A 26,427-nucleotide genomic window follows, 5' to 3' on the forward strand; every position below is an offset into this window, starting at 1 on the left:
ATATTTTGCATATTAACCCCTTATCAGGATATATCATTTGCAAATATCTTCTCCCATTCAGTAGGTGACATTTTCATTTTGTTGAGTTTTCTTTGCTGTGCAAAAAACTTTTTAGTTTGATGTGTCCCATTTGTTTATTTTTGCTTTTGTTTCCCTTGCCTGAGGAGACATATACAAAAAAATATTGCTAAGACTGATGTCAAAGGCCATACTACATATGTTCTTTTTCTAGGAGTTTTATGTTTCAGGTCTTATGTTTAAGTGTTTAATCCATTTTGAGTTATTTTTTGTATATGATATGAGAAAGTAGTCCGGCTTGATACTTTTGCATGTAGCTGTCCAGTTTTCCCAATACTATTTATTGGGAGTATACCACTGTATATTCTTGCCTCCTTTGTCATAGATTAATTGCCCATATAAATGTGGGTTTATTTCTGGGCTCTCTATTTTGTTTCATTGATCTATGTGTCTGTCGTAGTGCCAGTACCACACTATTTTGATTACTGTAGCTTTGTGGTACAGTTTCAAATCAGGGAGTCTGCTTCCTCCAGCTCCATTTTTCTTCTTCAAGTTGCTTTCGCTATTTGGGGTCTTTTGTGTTTCCATACAAATTGTAGAATTGTTTGTTCCAGTTCTGTGAAGAATGCCATTGGTATTCTGATAGGGATTGCACTGAATCTGCAGACTGCCTTGGGCAATATGGTCATTTTAACAATATTAATTCTTCCAATCCATGAGCACAGTATATTTTTCCTTTTTTTTTTGGCTGTGCCATGTGGCATGTGGGATCTCAGTTCCCTGACCAGGGGTCAAACCCATGCCCCCTCCATTGGGAGCGCAGAGTCTTAACCACTGGACTGCCAGGAAAGTCCCTATTCTTTCTGATGCAATTGTAAATGGGACTGTTTTCTTAATTTCCCTGATAGCTCATTTTTAGTGTATAGAAATGCAACAGATTTCTGTATATTAATTTTGTATCCTGCAACTTTACTGAATTCATTTATTAGTTCTAACAGTTGTTGTTTTTCTTTTTTTACTGCATCTTTAGGATTTTCTATATATACTATCACGTTATATGCAAACAGTGACAGTTTTGCTTCTTCTTTTCCAATTTGGACTTCTTTTACTTATGTTTCTTGTCTGACTGCTATGGCTAGGACTTCCAATACTATACTGAATAAAAGTGGCAAGAGTGAGCAACCTTGCCTTGTTTTTGATCTTAGAGGAGATACTTTTAGCTTTCCACTGTTGAGCATGATGTTGGCTGTAGTTTTGTCATATAGCATCTTTATTATGTTGGGTATGCTCCCTTTATACACACTTTGATGAGTTTTTAACATAAATGGATGTTGAACTTTGTCAAAACTTTTTTCTGCCATCTACTGAGATGATCATGATTTTTGTTCTTCAATTTGTTAATGTGGTGTCTCACATGGATTTATTTGTGGATACTGAACCATTCTTGTATCCCTGGGATAAATCCCACTTGATCATAGTATTGTACTGTATTGTTGTACATTGTATTGTATTATTCTCTTAACATATTGTTGAATTTGATTTGCTCATATTTTGTTGAGGATTTTTACATCTATGTTCATCAGTGATATTGGCCTGTAATTTTCTCTTCTTCTTTTTTTTTTGTGGTGTTCTTGTCTTATTCTAGTGTCAGGGTGATGCTGGCCTTGTAGAAAGAATTCACAAGCATTCCTTTCTCTGCAATTTTTTGGAATAGTTTGAGAAGGATAGCTATTAACTCTTCTCTAAAAGTTGGGTAGAATTCACCTGTGAAACTGGTACTGGACTTTTGGAAGTTTATTGTATTACTGATCCTATTTCCTTAAAGGTAATCCATCTCTTCTTATTTTCTATTTCTTCCTGATTCAGTCTTGGGAGTTTGTATGTCTCTAGAAATTTATCCATTTCTTCTAAGTTCTCCATTTTATTGGTGTATAATTGTTTGTATTATTTTCTTATGATTCTCTCAATTAACTGTTGTGTCAGTAGTAACTTCTTTTCATTTATGATTTTACTTGGATCCTCTCTCTTTTCTTCTTGATGAGTCTGGCTAAAGGTTTATCAATTTATCTTTTCAAAGAACCAACTCTTAGTTTCATTGTTCTTTTCCATTTTTTTTAAGTTTCTATTTCAGTTATATCTGCTCTGATCTTTATTATTTCTTTCCCTCTACTAACTTTCGGTTTTGTTCTTCTTTTTCTAGTTCCTTTAGGTGTATGGTCAGATGTTTGAGATTTTTCTTGTTTCCTGAGGTAGACATCTATCTCTAAAAACTTCCCCTTTAGACTGCTTTTGCTGAATGCCATGGATTTTGGATGGATGGTTGTGTTTCTATTTTCATTTGTCTCCAGTTATTTTTTGATTTCCTCTTTGGTTTCTTCAGTGACCCATTGGTTAGTTAAGAGCATATTATTTAGCCTCGACATGTTTGTGTCTTTTGTAGTTTGTTTCTTGTAATTGATTTCTGGTTTCATACTATTGTGGTCAGAAAAAATGCTTGGTATGATTTCAATCTTAAATTTATTGAGCCTTGTTTTGTGGCTTACCATGTGATCTATCCCCGAGAAGGTAGCAGTTGAAAGCATATATACTTTGCTGCTTTTGGATAGAATGTTCTATTTTATCTATTAAGTTCATCTGATCTAATGTGTCATTTAAAGCCAGTGTTTCCTTCTTTCTGGATCTTCTGTCCATTGATGTAAGTGGTGTATTAAATTCCCCTACTATTATTGTGTTACTGTCAATTTCTCCCTTTATATTTATTAACATTTGCTTTATATATTGAGGTGCTCCTATTGGGTGCATATATATTTACAATTGTTGCATCTTCTTGGACTGACCTCTTGATCACTGTGTAATGTCCTTCTTTGGCTCTTGCTACAGTCTTTCTTTTAAAGTTTATTTTGTCTAATATAAGCATTGCTACAGCTTTTTACAGATTTCCATTTGTATGGAATACCTTTTCCCATCCCGTTACTCAGTCTGTGTGTGTCATTAGATCTGAAGTGAATCTCTTGTAGGCAGTATATATAGGGGTCTCATTTTTGGGTCCATTCATCCATTCTCTGTCTTTTTTTTTTTCTTTAAAAAACTTTTATTTATTTTTATTTTTGGCTGCATGCGGGCTTTCTCTAGTTGAGGCAAGTGGGGGCTACTCTTTGTTGCAGTGTGCAGGCTTCTCATTGTAGTGGCTTCTCTTGTTGCACAGCACGGGCTCTAGGTGTGTGGGCTTGAGTAGTTGTGGTACGTGTGCTCAGTAGCTGTGGCTTGCAGGCTCTAGAGCGCAGGCTCAGTAGCTGTGGTGCACAGGCTTAGTTGCTCCATGGCATGTGGGATCTTCCTTAACCAGGGCTCGAACCCATGTCCCCTGCATTGGCAGGCGGATTCTTAACCACTGCAGCACCAGGGAAGCCCTCAATGTCTTTTGAATGGAGCATTTAGTCCATTTACACTTAAAGTAATTATTGATAGGTATGTATGTGTTGCCATCTTGTTCATTGTTTTCTGGTTGTTTTTGTAGTTCTTTTTTGTTCCTTTCTTCTTTTGCTCTCTTACCTTGTGATTTAATTACTAGTGTTATGTTTGGATTCCTTTCTCTTTCTTTAGGGTGTATTTATTATGGGTTTTTGGTTTGGGGTTACCATGAGGTTCACAGATAACAACAACAACAACGACAACACACACACACACAAAATTATTTTAACCTGATGATCTCTCAAGTTCAAACACATTCTAACAACCCTGAATTTTTACCCCCTACCTCTGCCTCATGTTTAATGCTTTTTTGACATCATGTTTTACATCTTTTTTGTTTTGTGAATACCTTAACTATTTACTGTGGATACAGATGATTTTACTACTTTTATTTTTTAACTTTCATACTAGCTTTATGAATGACTGGTCTACTACCTTTACTATATGTTTGCTTTTGCCAGTGAGATTCTTCCATTTGTAATTTTGATATTTCTAGTAGTGGTCTTTTCTTTTTCACTTAGAGAAGTCCCTTTAACATTTTTTGAAAGCTGGTTTAGTGGTGTTGAACTTAGTTTTTGCTTGTCTGTAAAACTCTTTATCTCTCCTTCAAGACTGAATGATAGCCTTGCCAAGCAGAGTGTTCTTTGTTGTAGGTTTCTTCCTTTATCACTTTGGATTTAATGTGTCACTCCCTTCTGACCTGCAGAGTTTCTGCTGAAAAGTCAGCTGAGAATCTTATGGAAGTTCCCTTGTACATATCTAGTTGCTTTTCTCTTGCTGTTTTTAAGATTCCCCATCTTCAATTTTTTTTTTTTTTTTTTTTTGTTGTACGCGGGCCTCTCACTGTTGTGGCCTCTCCCATTGCGGAGCACAGGTTACGGATGCGCAGGCTCAGCGGCCATGGCTCACGGGCCTAGCCACTCCGCGGCATGTGGGATCTTCCCAGACCAGGGCACGAACCCGTGTCCCCTGCATCGGCAGGCGGACTCTCAACCACTGCACCACCAGGGAAGCCATCTTCAATTTTTGACATTTTTATTATAATACGTCTTGGTATGAACCTTGGTTTCTCTTTCTTTTTCCAGGTTAGGAAAGTTTTCAGCTATTATTTCTTCAAATAAGTTCTCTGCTCCTTTCCCTCTTTTCTTCTTCTGGGATCCCTAGAATGTGAATGTTAGTACACTTGATATTGTCTCAGGGGTCTCTTAAACCACTCTTTTAAAAAATTCTTTTCTCTTTTTCCTCTTCAGCTTAGGTGATTTCCACTACTCCGTCTTCCAGTTCACTGATCTGTTCCTCTATATAATCAAATCTATTATTATTTCTTTCTAGTGTGTTTTTAATTTCATTTATTGTATTCTTCAGCTCTGTTTGGTTCTCCGTTATAATTTCTAACTCTTTATTAAAATTCTTACTGTGTTCTTCCATCCCTCTCCTGCGTTCATTGAGAATCTTTACGATTATTACCTTAAACTCTTTATCAGTAGACTGTGTAACATAGTCCTCTGCCTCTGTTTGCCTAGTTCTCTGTGTTTATTTGTAAGTATTAGGTAGATCAGCTATGTTTCCTGAATTTGGGAGGAGCGGCCTTATGTAAGAGACATCCTATGGGACCCAACAGCACACCTCTCTGGGCAGCAGAGCTATATACTCTAGGGATGCCCCCTATGTGGGCTGTGTGGGTCCTTCTGTTGTGGCAAGGCTGACCACTTTGGGTGTGCTGGTGGGTAGGCATGGCCTCTGGCCCAGTTGGTTGCTAGGACCTTACTGGTGCAGGGTCCCAGGGCTGGTGCTGGTCTCCTGGTGGGCAGGGCCAGGTTCAAAGGCAGCTAGCTATGGGGATCAGGGAAGCTCAGGGTTGGTGCCAGCACACTGGTGGGCAGATAAGCCCCCAGCACTAATAGGGTAGTGGGAGGACTCCAAAATGGTGGTTGTCAGCACTGATGTCCTAATGATAGAAGACTCCCAAATACAGCTGTCGCCATCTATATCTTTAGGGGGACTACCAGTTGTCTCCTGCCACTCCAAGAGGTTCTGCAAGATCAGCAGGTGGGTTCCTTTCAAATTACTGGCTCTGTGCTAGGATTTGGACTATGTGAGATTTTGCACACGCCTCATAAGAGCAGAGTCTCTGTTTCCTACAGCCCTCTGGCTCTCTTGTATGCAAGCCCAGGATGGCCTTCAAAGCCAGATGTTTTGGGGCTCCATCTTCCCAGTGCAGGACCCTTCAGCTGGGGAGCCCAACACAGGGCTCAGATGCTTCGCCCCTTGGGGAGAACATCTGCAATTGTAATTATCCTCCTGTTTGTGGGTCACCTACCCAGGGAAGTGGGTCTTGACTATACCATATCTCCACCTCTCCTACCCATCTCATTGTGGTTCCTTATTTATGTCTTCAGTTGTGGAAAGTCTTTTATGTTAGTCTTCAGGTCATTCTCATAGATAGTTGAAATTTGGTGTGGCCACTGGAGGAGGTGAGCTCAAGGTCTTCAAGGCACCATCTATGCCACATTTCCCAAGAAAGCCTTTCAAGAAGTGTTTCTTTAAGATCAAGTCCCTCATTATAATCTAGATCTCACCTTCTCCTTTCTTTTCAAGAAGTTTGCCTATTCACCTTGCTTCTTGACTCTTCTATCTCTAACTATTGGATCCTTTTCATAAGCGTCCTGTTTAAACTTTTTTGCCCCATATAAAAAAAAGATCAATCAATCAATAGCCAAAAAATAGAGAGAGAGAAGACAGACAAATCCACTGTCAACTCATTTTCCTCCAACTACTGCTCTATCTTATCCCCCTCTTTCACAACTGAATTTCATAAATAAATTTATTTTTCAAACCACTACAGCCTAGCTTTACCTCTAGCATTTTTATATTATCCTTTTTTAAAAATAATTATTTATTTATTTGGCTGCATTGGGTCTTAGTTGCGGCACGCCGGATCTTCATTGCAGCACGTGCATTCTTTCGTTGCAGCACTCAGGCTTCTATCTAGTTGTGGCACCCAGGCTCCAGAGCACACGGGTTCTCTAATTGTGGCATACAGACTCTAAAGTGCATAGGTTCAGCAGTTGTGGCATGCTGGCTTAGTTGCCTTGTAGCATGTGGGATCTTAGTTCCCCGACCAGGGATGGAACCCACGTCCCCCACATTGGAAGGTGGATTCTTAATCACTGGACCACCAGGGAAGTCCCTAAATTATCCCTTTAAAGTAATCAAACACCAACACCTAAATCCAAAGATTTCTTTAATGTAATTTCTAGGCAGTATTCTTGTTGAAACTTTCCTACTGTCTTTTAATGTTCTTTATTAATCCTTTGCCATTCCTCTTAGGGTACCAGATTTTTTAATTTGGGGGAGGAATTTCCCCCAAAAGCTGTCCTAGGCCTTCTTCTCATTCTACACGCTTCCCTTGGATGATCACATTTACTCTTTAAGGTATCAACTACAACCATTATATCTAATAACTCTCAAATTTATATCTCTAGTCCAAACTTTTCTCCCCAAGCTATAACCACATATCTAACTCCTAATAAGACTTCTCCATTTGGAAATCTGGTGCAACATTAAAATCACCATATACAAAACTGAACTCACCTTTCTTCCCAAATCTGATCTTTAGTATTTCTGTCTCAACAAGTGGCACTTTTATATCCACCCAGCTGTTCAAGTCAAAATCTGGGAGTAACCCTTTTATCATGCCCCTCCCTCATTTCTACATCCAATCACCAACTCTCTCATATAATTCTTTAATTAGTTCACTTTTTCCATCTTTTCCCTACCATCCTATTACAAAACATCAGTATCTATATCCTGGATAACTTCAACAGTCTCTTAAGAGGACTTTAGGAATGAAAACACCCCTCTGAAGTCAGAGATCTTTAAAGAAAAAAAAATGCACATCTGATTACATCACTCCCTTACCCTTTAATGGTTTCTACTGCCCTTAAAGCCCCCATTTTTTTCATTTGAAATGTCTAGCTTTGTGACCTAATCTCCCACCAAATTCCTTCCTTGTTTTCTGCTCTAACAGACTTACTTTTCTTTAATTCCTCAAGTATACCACACTCTCTCTTATCACTAGGGCTTTCAAACATGCTATTCTTCCTTTTGCTCAGAACACTTCTGACTGGTCTTTTCTTTTAATTACTATTTATCCTTCAGGCTTTCATCTTACATATTGTTTCTACAGTGAGTCCTTTCCTGTCCCTAAAATATGCCTGCACAGCACCCTGTCTTTCCCTTTTTGTAACAGTTATCACACTTGTAAATTATCTGTTGGTATTTCTAAGTTTCCTTTGAGACCATTCTGTAAGTTCTCTGAAGATTGGGATCATGTCAATCTCACCCACTACTGTGTCTCCAACTGCCTGGAACAAGGTTTTGCATTTCAAGGACTAAAAATTATGGTGATATCATTAAACAGAAACAGAGAATGCCAAATGTAAGAGTGGATTTAGGAAGCCTGGCAAAATTGTGTGGGGAATGAAAGAGGAGTTTGGTCATTTACATAACCAGTGAAACACTAACTGAGGAATCAAGTAATATCTAATGCTTCATTTAAACTAAAACAATTTGAACAATTTTGAGTTTTTAAGAGATTAAAATCTTATTATTATAAGTCTGCAAATGATGGTTTAAGTAAAAAGAAATCTATGTATGGCTGGTTTATTTAATATTTTCAATTAAAGTTCACTTAACATTCAATAAAATATTCACTGGGTACCTTACGACATGACAAGACTATGTTATATACTAGACAATGATTAGTTTGTAAAGACTGTTTAATGACTATTTCTATTAAGTATATATAGAGAAATGATAGTATATTAACTAAGAGTAGGTTCTAAAGTCAGTTTGCCTGGATCCAAATCCTGGTTCCACTAGTTGCTAGGCATATGATCTCGGGCAAATGAAATTACTTCTATTCTTTCTCCTTCATTTCTTATTTGTAAAATGGGGATAGTAATAGTACATATTGCCAAGGACCATTTTGAGTATTAGATGAGTTAACATGGAAATTATTTAGCCTAACACTTGGCACATGAAGACTACCCAATGAATGTTAATAGTTATCATGATACTTATACGATATAATTTGAAACTTAAGTACCTGAAGTAGAAAATTTCCTTCAATAAATAACACATAAAGTTTAGTCCTATAGTCTTACCAGAACTGAAGATAGAGGTATAAAGGGATATAAAGGCGTAAAGAGAAATGAAGAGACAGAAATAAAAAGGAATCATAAAAGAGAGAAAGAGATACCAGTGAAAAAATACATTTATGCTATATAGAGAGAGGCATAAACAGGTACCCGAAAATGGGCAGGAAGTCCCTCATTCCTGATTTACAAGTCATGTTGTTAAATATATTCAAAATAATTCTACATATTTTCAGAGAAGACAAGCATAGTTATGAATAGCTCTATATGTAATTACATAAGAAATAATAGTTTTGAATAAGTATTAGAAAATATAGCTTTTTCTATGGGAACCTCATCTTAATTTAAAAAATGATTTGTATTCTGTTAATGATCTGTGTAACAGAGAAACTAAAAGAAAATGACCACATGGATTTCTAAGGAGTCTCTTTTGTGAAAAATAATATGTACATGTGCTCTGGCTAAACTTTTGTTCTCCTAGTGCAAAGCAATGCTCCTAAAACCTGTATTGTCTTGGAAAAGATCAAACTCTCACTACAGAAGCTGAGGTCTAGGGAGGAAACACTTGTGGATTTTGGGAGGAAAAAGGCACAGATGTGATTCTAATTGTAGATACCTCTTAATAACTTTAAGCAAACCAACTAAGAAAACAAAATGTTATAATGCTAAGAAGAACAGCAATCCTAGTTCCTTCCCAAAACTAGGATTAAGAAAAGTATCAATTGGTAATTATGAGCAGGACAAGTGTAGTTTACACTGCTAATTAATCTTTGTTACTAAATCTATTTCAACTAACTTAAAAGAGTGAATTAAAAAACAAAGTCTAAGGCCACATTAAACATTTATTTTCAAATATTAGACTGCAAGCATTCCTTACCTCAAAGTCATCATCATCTCCTTCGGTGTAATGTGCATGGTTGTCTGGATTATTCACTTTGTCCAACAGTTCAACTGCTAGGGCCCTAGAGAGACCTGGCTGTCCTACAAATGTATGCTAAGTAAAAACAAAACAAAACAAAACTTCATGAGTATGCTTTGTTTTTATATCTATGGCTCATAGAAATTGCTATTTGTTCTTTTCCATTCAGTAACTATCAGAGACAAGCATATGGAAGCCTACTAATGCAAATAAATTAGAGAATGTATTAGTAAAAATATTAATCAGAGAATTCGTAATTATATATTATAAAGCTAAAGAACCATTGTGAGGTAAATTTATAACATGAATAATTTCTCTATTTAAAGTTAACCAATCCATGTTAGGTTGTCAAATTACAACCTTGGCTATAACAATGACATTTTTTATGCATGTCATTATAATAATATGCAAATGAATACTGAGGTACAGTCCATATCACAATACGAAAAAAGCATCTATATTTGCATATATTTAATTCAATAAAATTATGTTAATGTAGTAAGATACATAATTAAATTTTATAATATTTAAATAAAGTTTTCTTAGATTGTTATAATCATCAACTTTTTCTAATATAAAAGTATTTTATAAAGACATGCACACATAAGGGCATTCTATAAATTTACATAAGAAGCCAAGAAAAGCAATTAATTTTATGTATTTATTTTTTAAACATCTTTATTAGAGTATAATTGTTTTACAATGGTGTGTTAGATTCTGCTGTACAACAAAGTGATTCTGCTATACATATACATATATTCCCATATCTCCTCCCTCTTGCATCTCCCTCCCACCCTCCCTATCCCACCCCTCTATGTGGACACAAAGCACCGAGCTGATCTCCCTGTGCTATGTGGTTAAAGCAATTAATTTTAGATGAAAGCAACATTTTTAAGAGTTTTCTCCAAGGCAGGGGTTGGCAAACTACCGTCCATGGGCAAAATCTGGTGCACTGCCTCCTTCTGTAAATAAAGTTTTATTGGGTGTTAAAGCCATACCTTTCATGTATACTGTCTATGGATGCTTTTGTGCTACCACGGCAAACTGAGGAGATGCAGCAGAGACTGTATAGCCCACAAAGCCTAAAATATATACTATTTGGCTCATTACAGAATGTTTGCTGACCCCTGCTGTAAGAGATCACTAACATTTTTATATTAAAAATCTAAATACTATTGTTCCAGTGATACGTCTAATTACTGCATGACTACAGAAAATACTCCTATAAATTCAATGACTTACAGTCAGAAGTCTTTCAGCGGTTGGTCTTTTTTTGGGGTTTTTGGTTAGTGCTATTTTGACAAAATTATGGAATGTTGATGACCTTCAAATAAAAAGAGACACGTACAAAAATATTTCACTAATATTAGTTCTTTGGTGTTACTAAATAAAATTAACTTACAAGCAGTTAGAAAGACTGAAACACATGATTTTTTTTCTTTGGCCTCTTAGCTCTATATAAGCCAAAAAACTAAACCCAAAGCACAGTATATTCCTTAGAGAATATACCAGCTTCATCTCTTAAGTAAAATGCAATAAGTTAACAGAACACTAATATATAATCTCTAAAACATACACTAAAAACTAGAAATGGGTAGGTGTGTCATCTATAAGGTTTATAACCTTGTGTTCTAGGTACGACTTAGGAGTCAAAATGACCTTTTCTCATTGCCTCATTTATACAGTATGTAAATGTTTTGTTATATCCAAATTGTTGGGTGGCATGAGGTAGGGTGAGTAATGTAAGAGAGTGTTTAAACCCTTAAAAAGTCACTGAATTTCTCAGGAACATGGTCAAAGAAGAGGGAGCGATCTTTGTAAACAGATGAGTTTTCCTGCTACCTGTGTTGATGAAATGGGGAAAGGAAGAAGATATAAATTAAAGGAATCTGGGAATTCCCTGGCGGTCCAGTGGTTAGGACTTGGCGCTTTCACTGCCGTGGGCCCGGGTTTGATCCCTGGTCGGGAAACAAAGATCCCGCAAGCTGAGCGGCCAAAAAATTAATTAATTAATTAAGGAAATCATATTTTGATTATGAACTAAAAGCAAAGAGAGCTACTGCTGAGATTCCACTGGAGGAGGGACTGGGCAAGAACCAAAGAGAATAACCTTAATCATTACCAATGACAGCAACGACACAGCAGTTCTCTTCAGAGAAATCAAATCACTACATTATGTTTGGTAGCTTGTGGCACACATATCACAGAGTGAGAAGGCACCTGAGACTGGCAAAGGTACTCCAATGGTAATGACTGTTCTGGAATCTGACTATGAACGCAGCTGTTTTAGCTAACAGTCATTCATTCCTGAATGAATATTCAGTCATTCCTGCCACAAAGTCCTCCAGTTCCAGTTGTTTAGGAACTTAGGCTAATAACGAATAGGAAGAAACCCACGTCAATACAAAGGAATACAGCTAGCAGAAGGATATAAACTCCTTTACTTCTACAGTGTGATTTGCCTTTCATTCCTGGCATTATCCCCAGAATGGTCTGGCTCCTAAATAATACTATGTACATACAGACAGGCTAATAAACATAAAAAAGTGGTTTAGAACTTGTCCTGGGGACAGGCCTCTTAGAATCGGTAGTAAGATATGGACTGTCTCCCCAGAAAAAATGAATACACATAAAGAATTCTGGGGGCTCATGTATTTCCCAAGATCTCCCAAGAGATCCATGTAATCTAGATGAAGAATTACTGAATTTAAGAATTTGGAAACTTCTATTTCCATGGTTTCTTTTATTAAATGTATGGAAAGACATTACCAGAAAAACAATTTTCAGTTTTTCCCATTTAATTGAAGACGTCTTTTACGGACTATAATAGGCAAACTGCTTTACTTTGTACGAGAAACAAAAGATTAGGATGCAAATAAGTAATAACCTTTTGAATGTTAGGGAAAGAAGTAGAGAAAAGCCAGTAGGGATTGATCTTAAATGTCACTGTATCTGGGAAACCTTCTCCTATTACTTCTCATGGAAGTCAACATGTAATTAATGGGAGTAAAGGAATACAGGGCAAAATATGAATCTCCAAAATCTTAATATATTCATTTCAAATCATTTCCTCACCACACCTCCTATTCAAGCTGCCAAAAACTAATAAAATGCTCAGAGTTTTATGAGAGAAGTACATTATAAAAGAACACTGACCAGAAAATAAACCTAGATCCTTGCAATAGCTCTGCAAGTAAATTAGATATGTAACTTCAGGGAAACTGTTTAATGCCTCTGGGTTTCAGTTTCACCACTTTTAAAATAAGGGAGGGCTTCCCTGGTGGTGCAGCGGTTGAGAGTCCGCCTGCCAATGCAGGGGGCACGGGTTCGTGCCCCGGTCTGGGAAGATTCCACATGCTGCGGAGGGGCTGGGCCCGTGAGCCATGGCCGCTGAGCCTGCGCGTCTGGAGCCTGTGCTCCGCAGCGGGAGGGGCCACAACAGTGGGAGGCCCGCGTACCGCAAAAATAAATAAATTAATTAATTAAATAAAATAAAATAAGGGAATTGAACCTTTGTCCCTTTCAGCCATAAAATGCTATAAATCTATATATATTCTATAACTCACCATTTTGTTTTGTCCTTTAGTTTCGGAGGCTGAAAATTACTTTTTGACATTAAGAAGAGGGCCCTGGAATAAAAATTTCAGTTAAAGAGCAATACAAAACACTTTAATTATTACATTTAATAATCAGAATCATATTCTATAATGAATTTATGCAAGATTACTACATATGTAGATACTCATGATAACTGGTATGGTATATGGAAATTAATATTTTATATTTTGGATACCCTATGAAAAATTTCTCCTGGTTACAGAAAGGATCTTTAAGTTTCCAACAAGCTCTTATTCACACGGTGAAGCACCAAATGTTTGAGAAGGTTTTTATTACCATACCATTATATATATAACTAGTGTTATATCTTAAGCACAAGTCTATATAATTGTGTATCATTCTGTAACACACAGAGATGATATGCTACTCTAACATTAGGTTGTATGTTTAACCAAAGATTAGCCTCTACAATTATTTTGGGTGAATATGCAAATTATACCCACTTCCTAGTCTGTCCCCTTTTGGACAATAATTTTCCACATTCTCTTGTTATGAATGATACAGAAATCAACCTACAAGAGGACTTTCCTTCTCGATGAACTTACCTTTGACCAATTTTTTTAATGGACTATAGGGCTAGATGGGTGGAGGATTTAAGAAGGAAGTTTTATTTCAGTATTTCCTACAAAACCCCATATTTCCAAGTAAACTCCTTAGTCTTTTTTTTAAAATACCAAAGATATTTTCTCTTTTTAAAAATTAAATGATTCATATATAAAGGAAAACCTTAAAAGAAAAAAAGTCCAATTCCTCCCACCTTAAGACATTATTTAAAACGTTCTGTTTTTCTTTTCAGTCTTTATCTAAATATCAACCAATTACTGATTTATTATAATTATAATAGGTAATATTCTGTTCTGCTTTTTTCACTAATAATCAATTTTCCATGTTGCTGTGGTTTATATATATATATATATATATATTAGCTGCCCTTAACTGCTAAATAATTTGCTTAACAATTCACCAACGAATGGACATTTAGATTTTTCCCTGTAATCTCTAAGTGAATAATTCTTAGCTTTTTCTTTTCTTGAATTATTTCCTAAGTATAACTTTCCCAATAGTGGAATCAGTGCAACATTTTTATTGCCCATAACAAATAACATCTAAATTATTTCCCTAAAGGCCTGTACTTAACAGCATTTCAGCTAAAAGCAGATATCGTTTAACTTATATATCATTAGGTACTTGCAAGGTTAAATAATTTTCCATGTTTCTTTAGTGTCTGGTACTTGCTCATAAACAATTTATCTTTTGCTCTTAAGAGTCTTTGAATGAGTTATCTACGTAATATATAGTAATCTGCTGTCTAACATGTTAGGAGAATACTGTATTTTGTTGATTTTCTTTTTAACTTTATACTATTTACATTAAAAGTTTAAATTTTAGCCCAATTTATTTTTTCCTTCAAAATATTAAAAACCCCTTCACAGTCTCTCAAATATTTTTTCTGAGATAATATACTATAAAATATAAATGATTATACTAAGCATCTACCTGCTCCTTATCCCTAGACAAAGTAAAAAGAAACAAAATCAAATGAGAATAGAAAAAAAATCTCATTTGCATTCTATCATCTGTTTATAGATCCACTTAGGACAAAAAAGCCCATTTTTAATTAACAGACGAATAAACAAAGACTTAAAAAGACTTTTTTAATGATAACTGCTGTATCCTAGTATGATTTTTAAAGGAAATTTTTTTTACGCTTCAGACAGTATAGATGATTCACTCTATGTTGTCTTAGAAGTAGCAATACAAGAGAGATCAGGTTTTAGATGAGATTATCCCTAAGTCCCTCAGAACACTTTCACTATTTCAACATACTTTAAAATGAGCTTGGAATACCCAAGTTATGAGTATTTCATTCTCCCTGAAGCCCTTACTAGTAACTGCATAATTGTAAATATTGAGAACACCTCATGGGATGAAGATCAAACATAGGTGGCTGAAGTTCTCCAAGTTCAATTGCTGTTATTCCTACTGCCCAGATATCACAGAGTTGGTTGTAGCCACCATTCTTTTCTACTGCTGCAACTTCTGGGGCCATCCTAGAAGGAATCAATTAATATAACATTTTTATTTTTAAAAAATGATATGAAATCTGTTCTTTGTTATATTCACTAGACTTCTTGGAGGGAAAGAGGCTGAGAGGCATTTACTAGGAAAGAAGAAACTTTACTAGAAAAGAATATAAGACCACATATATACACAGATACACACACTCTTTTAAAACTTATTATTTAAAAATCTTGAATCTTCTCTGAATACTGTTGCTCTGAGGAAAAACTGTGTTGTCTTACTTTAGTTTCTGTCTTGTGAATCTTGTTTTATAACATGGGAAAAGAAAAAGAACACCTAAATCTCTGTGAAGGTCAGAGAAAAGCTCCCAAAGGAGGAGAGATTTATAGAATGAATTAGCAGGGAGCTAAGGGGGCTTGAGGAACCTGGATATTTTAGTCAGAGGAAACAAGTGCAAATGCAGGGGGACAGGAGAGCACAGAACACCTGGAAAGGTGATAGGACAGTGCTACTCAATATATGATCTACAGACAGGTATAGGGCCATAAACAGCTTGTTATCAGTCTGTGATAAGCGCAGAAACTGAGAGCAGGTATTCTCATCCAGATAAATGATCATTTTTTTAGTAGTTTATTAATTTATTTTATAAATGTATTAGTCTGTGATGGACAGAAAATGAAAAAGAAATAAAACAAGGTCATTCATCACAGTTTGAGAGGGTCTAGAACGTATTTGGAAAATAAACCTCAGAGACAGAGGCTAGATAATGAATGATTATATAAGAAAGTTTAGACTTTACTGTAAAAAATGAAAGATTTAATTATGATATAAAATTATGGCAACATGAAGGATAGTGTGAGAAGAGGTGAAACCAGAATCAGGTAGATGAGTTAGAAGACTATCTGAAAAACACAAGGGAAAAATAAAGGACTTTTCAAAGGCAGTGGCAGTGGGCATAGAATGAAAGGGGCTGACTGAAGAGATTGAGTATAAAACGCTTGTGGATACTGAAGTAGTGCTATTATCAAACAACTGTTGAGTATATATAAGACTGAAGGTCAACTGAGTAGCTGAATTCGAGTTACCTATTTGGGAGTCAATGGTGTATAATGATGGCATCTGAAGTTATAAAAGCATAGGTGATATTGCTCAGGGGAAATACTCTTTTATTTTTTGAATGTTTATGATTTTTAAATTATTTTTTATTTATATTGAATATCAACAAGGTAGAAGTTGTTTTTATGTGCACTTAGGTTACACAAACTTATATAACACAATGTCTCTCAACTTAAGTGTGGTTAAGGATATAAAACACCTATACCAAAAATGCTACATGCAAGTACTACATACATAATAATGGGTATAGGATTAAAGAGAAGAAAATGATCACCATGGAACAAGATGATTACAGGCAAGTTTCACAGAGTAAGGAAGTTGAGCTGGAATCCAGAGAAAACATACAGATTTCATCTCCTGTGCCCACTAGAATCAGTGGTGGCTAACTGAGAGCCAAATTGACCAGGACTGTTGTCAACAGTCATGAGCCTATCCACTGACCATTCATCTTTTACAACATGATTTTTAATACCAGCAACTTATCCCATTGACTTGAATGACTGTACATAATTTCCTTATAATTCCTGTTACATATGCATACTTTCAATTTTTCATTATTAAAGAAATGTGATAAAGCTTTTCATGTATCAATTTATGGCTCTCTGATAAATTACAACAAGCAGAATTGAGACTAAAGAACATAAACATTGTTTAAGGTTTTTGAAAAACATTACTGCCAAATTATCCTTCAAAACTGTTCTACTAGCTTCCACTTTCACTGTCAAATATTTAGTGATAGTCATAGGTATTATCCATGATTCCAAATATTTTTTAATTTGATAGAAAAGAATATCATTGTTTATTTAATGTACAGTTTTGGTCATCACTGGGGGAAACAATTTTCATATTTTATGAGATCTCATATATTTTTTTGAGATCTCATATATTTTAATAGCTGCTTCTAATTAGCAGAAACATTCTTTTTATTGAATTGTTAAGAACTTACATATTAACGATATTAAAACCTAATTTGTCGTATTTTCTTTCTTGATTTGTTACTTGCCTTTTACTTTTGTTTAAGCTGGTAGACATACAGAAGCCTTAACCTTTCATGTAGTTAAATCTATCAAACAAATCTAGCAATGTTTTATACTTTTATGCCAAGAAAGGCTTACTCACCTCTTGAAGCAGTCAGTCACTGACAGTTCTTTTGGTTTCATCTTTATATTTAACCATTCCCATACACAACTTTTGAAAATCGAAGTGAGGATTTTTATTGTATAACTTGTGAATTTTATTTTTAAAGAAAAAGTATTAGCAATGTGAGTTTTAAAACTTTATATAGGGCTTCCCTGATGGCGCAGTGGTTAAGAGTCCGCCTGCCAATGCAGGGGACACGGGTGCGAGCCCTGGTCCGGGAAGATCCCACATGCCGCAAAGCAACTGAGTGTGTGCGCCACAACTACTGAGCCTGTGCTCTAGAGCCCACAAGCCACAACTACTGAGCGTGCATGCTACAACTACTGAAGCGCGTGTGCCTAGAGCCTGTGCTCCGCAACAAGAGAAGCCACAGCAATGAGAAGCCCACACACTGCAATGAAGAGTAGCCCCCGCTTGCCACAACTAGAGAAAGCCCACGCGCAGCAAAAAAGACCCAACGCAGCCCCAAAAAAACACAAAAAACCTTTATATAAAAATTTGCTAATGAGATAAAAAGACTGAACACATCAAATCTAGTATAAATATCATCCCTGATCAATAACTCTTTGAGGTTCCATCTACAATTTATTTTGGCGTTAGGTAAGAAGTATGGAGCTACTCTAAAATTCTTTCCAAATAATAAATTATCCAAGCACTGTATATTAAAGAATCCAATCTTTCACATAAACTTTAAATGTCACTTTTTATAATACTCAGTATTTTACACATTAAGATTTATTACTAGGCTTTTTATTATATTTCAATTATCTAACTTCATTAATGAAAGCAGTGTTTTAGAAAGATTATTTTGTTAGTAATTGGTAGGATGCATTAGAAGTAGGGTGGCTGGTGAGGACTAATGGTAGTGCAGGATGCATGAGTTTTAACAAGAAAGTGAAGTCCTAGATTAAAATACAAGCAATACCAAAGAAAGGGTAATAAAATGACAGAAGATTGTAATACAATTTTCTTTTGAAAATCTCCTACCTATGAGTCCTCTCAACACAGCATCTGAGGGACAGTAGGAATTATTAGCACTTTAACACAGGGAAAGCTGGACAATGGAAATGTGTATCAAAATTCCCTAACCCAATCAGACCTATGACAGTGTCAAGGAGCACGCAAGTGTCCAGACTCCAGTCAAGCATGAATTTTATTACTAAGCAACAATGCTGATCACTAACCTTGAAGAAATAAAAATGCACAAAATTCAATTATAATAATATCTTACCAATAAGGAGTGCCAATGAAAGATTTTCTCTTGGCAATGGTAGCTGTTATTTTTGCAGCCACACCAAAGTCAGCTGGTGGGGAAAAAAACAAAACAGAAAATTTTGGTTTTCAATAAAACCACCACCATTTCTATATTTTACACTCAGGGATGCCATTATTAATAATTCAGATAGTAATACTAAAGAAATGTATATATATTGAATACCTAAATCTCTTCTTGCTTAGTTCAAAACATAATCATTAAAAGAAAATAACTTATTGGTACTTTATTAGAATGAAAACATACTTTATTAAGAACACAGACAATAAAAATATTTCCATTACAAGTACCTTAAGTTAAGTTGGAAAAAAAAAAATCCACCTGGATTGCTTTTATTCTAACACAACCAGGTTAGAATTTTGGTGCTATTTTTAAAAGTTCCTTTTTCTATGTATAAACTTCTTTTATTGCTGTTAAACTGGTTATAAAAAACTAAAGACTCACATAGTTCATTTTTGTCATTTAACACATTAGGGGATTTTACTCTTATTCTTCTTAACTATTAATTTTGATGACTGAATAATGTTCCATAAGTTGATTTAACACAGTTTAAAAGTTTTTCTACTGCTAGACCTATGTTTCCATTTTTTCCCTATTATAAATAATGTTATGATTAATACTTTAGCAAATATGGATTTTTTATCTTTAGGATTAACTTCCTTAAACTGAATAAAGTAAAATTACTGGGTCAAAAGATGAACATTATTGTGGCTCTTCATGTGAATATTAAATTTGTATAATGTTATTCTCATTTAAAATTATACTAAAATTTTTTGAAAAAAAATTTTAGGAATTTGAAATAACATACCTAATTTTACATCACCATGATCTGTCAATAAAATATTTGCACCCTAAAACAAAAATACAAATACCATTAAATTAGCATCATAAAATTCCTTTCAATAAAATTATCAATTTAAACATATTGAATTTATTTTTTATTATTATTCTTTTATTGAAGTGTAGTTGATTTACAGTGTTGTGCTAATCCCTGCTGTACAGCAGAGTGACTCAGTTACACACATAGAGACATTCTTTTTTTAAATATTCTTTTCCATTATGGCTTATCTTAGGATATTGAATATAGTTCCCTGTGCTATACAGTAGTACTTTGTTTATCCATCCTATATACAATAGTTTGCACCTGCTAATCCCAAACTCTCAGTCCTCCACTCCCCCACCCCCCTCCCCCTAGGCAACCACAGGTCTGTTCTCTATGCCTTTGAGTCTTAAACATACTGAGTTTAAATTGAGTTAAATAAACTTACCTTGATATCTCTATGCATTTTGCCTTTAGTATGCAAATAGGCAAGACCCTGAAGTTAAAAAAAAAAAAGTATGCATTAGCAAAACTACAAACTTCACATCTAAATTTCTACTTAAAGATCTTATTGAATAAGAAAAACTAGAATGTCCTTTATTCGAGGGGAAAAAAACCTAGATGTGTTTCTTCTTATTAATCAATGTTTACTGTATTTTAAGACTTCTGAATTCATTTTCTGATAAAAATCAGAAATATTTTACTATAACACCCGTCACCACAATCAAGATAATTAACATATTCATCACTCCCAAAAGTTCCTCCCACACATAAACACTGATATACTTTGTTGCTATAAATACTTCCAAAATTTTCTAGAGTTTTATGTAAATAGAAATCATACAGTATATTCTTTTTTATCTGGCTTCTTTCATTCACAATAATTAATCTGACATTCCCTGTTAATGTGTTATCAATATTTCATTCTTTCTTATCACTGAGTAGCATTCCACTGTACAGATATTACAGAATTTGTTTATTTATTCACCTGTTGATAGACATTTGGGTTGCTGGGTTGTTTCCAGCTTTTGGCTATTATATATAAACCTGCTTTGAAGATTTATGTCAAGTATTTGTATGATTTTTCCCTCTTAGGTAAATACCTAGGAGTATAATGGCTGGATCAGATGGTGGTACAAGTTTAAACTTTTAGGCAACTGCCAAACTGTCTTCCAAAGCAGCTGTACCGTTTTACACTGAACCTAGCAGTGTACGAGAGTTCCAGTTAATCCACATTCTCACCAACCCTCCAAAGGTCAGTCTTTTTAATTTTAGCCATTCTAACTGGTGTGTAGTAGTATCTCACTGTAGTTTTAATTCACACTTTTCTAATAACTAATGATATTGAGCATCTTTTCCATGTCCTTATTTGCCATCCATACAGCTTCTTTGATGAAGCATCTGTTTAAATCTTTTGTCCATTTGTTTATTTGGTGGTTGTTTTCCTATTATTGAGTTTTGAGAGTACTTTATATACTCTGGATACAAGTCCTTAATCAGATTTATACTGTGCAAATATCTTCCTCTGGCCTGTAGCTTGTCTTTTTATTCTCTTAACAGTGTGTCTTGAAAAGCAGAAGTTTTAAATTTTGACAAAGTCAAATTTGCCAAGTTTTTCTTTTATGGATCATGCTTTTTATGTTACGTCCGAAAAGGCTTTTATTAACTCAAGATTGCAAAATTTTCTATGTTTTCTTCTAGAAGTTCTAGTTTGAGGTTTTATATTTAGATCTAAGTGATTAGTATCGAGTTAATTTTTACACATGGTATGAAACGTGGTTCAAAGTTCATGTGTCTGTATATGGTTCAAAGTTAACGTGTCTGAAGTTATAATAATAAGTTCAATTATTCCAGAACCATTTATTGAAAAATGTATCCTTTCTCCTTTGTCAAAAATCAGTAGCCATATATGCATGGAATTACTTCTGGTCTTTCTATTCTGTTCCACTGAACTACTTATCTACCCTTATGCCAATGCTTACTACTATGCTTTGTTAGTGTAGTTTTATAAGTCTTGAAATTGCTCCTGTTGGCCCTCAAATTTTTTTGTTCTTTTTCACAATTGTTTGACTATTCCAGTTCCTTTGGGTTTCTGTAGGAATTTTAGAATCAGCTTGTCAATTTCTAGAGGGAAAAAAAAAAGCTTCCTTTGATTTTGACTGGAACTGCATTGAATCTATACGTCAATTTGCAGAGAACTGATATCTTTACTGAACTTTCTGATCCATGAATATAGGAATACTACAGATAGCAAAGCTCTCAGTTTACTTAGGTCTTCTTTAATTTCTCTAAGCAGTTTTATAGTTTTTAGTATATAGGTATTCATGCATCTTTGTCATATATATCCCTAAGAATGTCATATTTTTGTTATTATAAATTGTATTTTTTATTTTAATTTCTGATTGTTGCTAGTGTATGGAAATCCAATTGATTTTGTATATTGATCTTGAATCTTGCAAACTTCCTAGTCTCACTCACTAGTTTTAGTAGATACTTTGTAGATTCTATTCCATTTTCTACAAAGATGGTTATGTGGTCTGTGAATAAAGACAGTTTTAATTCTTACTTTCCAGTCTAGATGCCTTTTATTTCATTGCTTTTGCTTTTTGTCCTGGCTAAACCTCCTAGTACTATGTTAAAAAGAAGCAGTGAAAGCAGACATCTTTGCTTTGTTTGATTGACCTTTGTGGGAAAGAATCTAGTCTTTTACCATTAAATATGATTTAGTCATAAGTTTGCCACAGGTGCTCTTTAGCAGGCTGAATTAGTTCCTTTCTTTTCTCAGTATGCTAAGAATTTTTAAGAGAAATAAATCTTGGATTTAGCTAAATGCGTTTCTGTATGTCTATTCAGATGATCACATGGTTTTGCTTCTCTTTTTGTTTGCTAATATAATCAATTACTTGAAATGATTTTTGAATGTTAAATCAACACTGCCTTCTAGGATAAACCTCACTTGTTTATGATGTATTACCTTTTTATATATTGTTGGACTACCTTTGCTAACCTTTTATTTTCCTTTTCAATTTTTGTACCTATTAAACGTTCATGAAGGATATTAGTTCACAGTTTTGTTCTTTTGTAAAGTCTGATTTTGGTTTCAGATCAATGCTGACCCATAAGATGATCTGGGAGGTATTCTCTACTCTTCAATTTTCTAGAAGAGTTTGTGTTGAATTGGCATTATTTCTTCCTTAAATGTTTGGTAGAATTTATCCATGACATCATCTGGCTTGGACTGTTCTTTGTGGGAATAGATAGAGGACTATCCAGATGATTTCTAATTGAGCTACGATAGTTTGTGCCTTTCAAGGACACTATTTCCATTTCATCTAAACTGCAGGCTTTTTTGCTATAATGTTGTTCATAATATTCCTTGGCTACTGAACATCCTTGTCATCCTTTTAATATTTGTAGATTCTGTCATAATGTCCCTCCATTCATTCCAAATATTGGTACCTTGCATCTTCTCTTCTTATTTTTCCTGATAATCTGGTTTATCAATTTTATTGATTTTCTGAAAGAATGAGATTTTGGTTTCGTTGATCTTTCTCGTATTATTCTGCTTTCTATTTCACGGATTTCCACTGTGATCTTTATTATTTCCGTCCTCTGCTTACTTTGGCTTTAATTTGATCACCTTTTTCTAGTTTCTTAAGTTGGAAGTTGAGGATTTTGTTCTGTGAGTTCAACTTTTTTAGATTCTACATATAACTGAGATTCTACATACAAATATTTGTTTTTCTGTGCCTGGCTCATTTCACTTAGCATAATGTCCTCCAGGTTCATCTGTGTTGTAACAAATGACAGGATTTCTTTTTTTGTGGCTGAATAATACTCCACTGTCTTTATAAACCATGCCTCTTTATCCATTCACCAGTTGACAGACATTAGATGTGGAACTTTGTCAGCATAAGAGAATTTTTAAATTGGAACTAATATCTTGGAGGTCATCCCTTCTAGAGCCTCATTTTATACTTGGGGAACTACAACCATAGATGAGAGATCATGGTCATATACCAGGGCCAGACTGCAAACACAAGTTTTTGTTTTGTTTTCTACCTCCATCCAGTACTCTGTCCATTACTTAAAGAGGCAGTTATCTTTGGAAATTAAAACATAAAGAACACTAATCTGTCAACAATTTTCTGCTCTGAGTGCATGATTAGGTTTCTATTTTATATGGATATAAAAAAAGCAGATTTCTTTGTTATGTAAATATTACAGAAATATAAATTATTTATATATATGTTTACTTTCATATATCTAACAATAAAATTTTAAAGCATGTGGAAATCAACTCTTGGAAAAGACTAGAACTTTCCCTTAAATCAGGTCAAATTCCCAATTTCTAAAATATGGAAGAATAACATATAGAACATCAATTTCACTTCTAAACAAATTACACAATCTAGGAAATGCAGAGATAGAAGCATCAATTAACAAGTATCAGTTGTGAATTGCCAAAATAAAAAACACAGTCCCTACTACTTAATCTTGCTTCCTAAATTAAATGCCTTAAAGTATATGAACAAAATTATTAACTGCTAATTTTTTCAATCACTAATCTTTCAAGGAACTAACAAAATAAATTGGAAGAAATGCTGCATACTCTATATACCTACTGAAGATTCATAACCTACTCTAACATACTAAAAGCTCTCACAGGATGTGAAATAAGGAAGTAAAGAAATCTCAACTTAATACAATGTTTAGAAGCTTCTAAAAAGGATTCTGATAACGACAGCACTTATTAATATTACACAGAACAAAGATTTCCAGATAACATTCTGGGTTATTGTTATGCAACTTTACTCTCATTTTGGGAGAAATGGTAAAAGAACACATGTCTTTTGCAAAAGGATTCCTTTTACTGCCATAAAACTTGAAGGGAAAGCTTAGACAAGGTGTTACAATTGAGAGGTCTGGTGATTCATTCATGAAAAACAATTCACACCTATGGCTTTCCTCAGCTTTGCAGCAATTGAGGGCTAAGCGCTACAAAGCAGAACACCAAACGTCACCATTGTGTATACCAGCATCAACTTAAATGAATTTCTGAGACTCATTCACAAAAGAAATAACTAGGCTTACAGAATTACCAGAGGTTAACAGAAAAATTTGGTTTACTCTTTTTCTTTTGGACAGATCACCATTTTATTGTTTTCAACTGTGAAACTAGAACTGCATTTCTATCTACATAAGCAAACATAGTACCTGTAAAGTTTCTCTGCATACATAGGCTATTTGCAATTCTGATAATGGTCCTGTAACTAGAAAGAAAAAAAGAGACCACATCGTTACACATTTGAATACAACAGATTAAAAACATTTTAAAAATGAGAAACAATTATAAAACTTCTGTATAAATCATTGGGTGACTTCTCCTCATGAGCATATATTATTCTTATAATCAGGAAACAAAAAAAAAGTAAAGTTGAAAATTTTTAAATGTACTTTAAAAATGGAAGATTTAAAACTACAATGAGGTATCACCTCACACCAGTCAGAATGGCCATCATCAAAAAATCTACAAACAATAAATGCTGGAGAGGGTGTGGAGAAAAGGGAACCCTCTTGCACTGTTTGTGGGAACGTAAATTCATAGAGCCACTATGGAGAACAGTATGGAGGTTCCTCAGAAAACTAAAAATAGAACTACCATACAACCCAGAAATCCCACTACTGGGCATATACCCTGAGAAAACCATAATTCAAAAAGAGTCATGTACCACAATGTTCATTGCAGCTCTATTTACAATAGCCAGGACATGGAAGCAACCTATGTGTCCAGCGACAGCTGAATGGATAAAGAAGATGTGGCACATATATACAATGGAATATTACTCAGCCATAGAAAGAAACGAAATTGAGTTATTTGTAGTGATGTGGATGGACCTAGAGACTGTAATACAGAGTGAAGTCAGAAAGACAAAAACAAATATCGTATGCTAACACATATATATGGAATCAAAAAAAAAATGGTTCTGAAGAACCTAGGAGCAGGACAGGAATAAAGAGGCAGACGTAGAGAATAGACTTGAGGACACAGGGAGGGGGAAGGGTATGCTGGGACGAAGTGAGAGAGTGGCATGGACATACATACACTACCAAATGTAAAATAGATAGCTAGTGGGAAGCAGCCGCATAGCACAGGGAGGTCAGCTCGGTGCTTTGTGACCACCTAGAGGGGTGGGATAGGGAAGGTGGGAGGGAGACACAAGAGGGAGGAGATATGGGGATATGTGTATACATATAGCTGATTCACTTTGTTATACAGCAGAAACTAACACAACTTTGTAAAGCAATTATACTCCAGTAAAGATGTTAAAAAAAAAAATGGAAGATTTGTTCCATAACAACTTTGGACAGTGAAAATATTAAGCACCCATAATGTGCAAAGCACAGTACTGGACATCACAGGATGTTCTATGCAAATCAATGGACATGATCTCAATCCTGAACAATATTTTAAAGAATAAAGCCCCCAAATGAGAAAAACATATATAATTAATCACAGTTACATACACAAGTTAGAGGACCATAAAGGGATCGACTGTTGAAATATACTAAAAGGCATCTTTTGTTTTTTTAAAAGTCAAGATATCATTTCCTTAGCATAATTCTTTACTATATCTATCGAAACAAGGAGCTTGATCCAATATCTTACCTAAGTATCCAAAAAGCAATTAGGTCACTTCTGAAAACCAAATCTCTCCCTATGAAATATAAAATCCTTCTGCAAGTACCCAACTAGGGGCTTTTGAAATATGCCTTCCAATATCATGAAAGATTATTTGAAATCCGGGGTGGTATTTGCTGACAGTGAAATCAAAATCAGATACACTTACATGTAATCTTTACTTACGAA

General features: G+C 34.7%; 1 protein-coding gene across 3 annotated transcripts in view; it reads right to left on the reverse strand.

Moving 5' to 3' along the window:
- MAP4K5 (mitogen-activated protein kinase kinase kinase kinase 5) overlaps positions 1-26,427 on the reverse strand; it is a 146,584-nt gene that overhangs the window by 57,967 nt on the left and 62,190 nt on the right. For all 3 annotated transcript variants that reach the window (XM_089906128.1, XM_089906127.1, XM_089906129.1), the window contains 8 exons: positions 24,774-24,829; positions 20,005-20,052; positions 19,545-19,587; positions 18,695-18,767; positions 15,105-15,236; positions 13,134-13,196; positions 10,810-10,891; positions 9,526-9,642 (listed from right to left, as the gene is read on the reverse strand). In XM_089906128.1, the coding sequence (XP_089762254.1) occupies positions 9,526-9,642; positions 10,810-10,891; positions 13,134-13,196; positions 15,105-15,236; positions 18,695-18,767; positions 19,545-19,587; positions 20,005-20,052; positions 24,774-24,829 (614 nt within the window). The remainder of the gene's footprint in view (positions 1-9,525; positions 9,643-10,809; positions 10,892-13,133; positions 13,197-15,104; positions 15,237-18,694; positions 18,768-19,544; positions 19,588-20,004; positions 20,053-24,773; positions 24,830-26,427) is intronic.

Source organism: Delphinapterus leucas, chromosome 2 (genome assembly GCF_059928025.1).
Source record: "Delphinapterus leucas isolate spDelLeu-1000000601 "Yukka" chromosome 2, BTC_Dleu_Yukka2, whole genome shotgun sequence".
In the NCBI taxonomy this organism is placed as follows: Eukaryota; Metazoa; Chordata; class Mammalia; order Artiodactyla; family Monodontidae; genus Delphinapterus; species Delphinapterus leucas.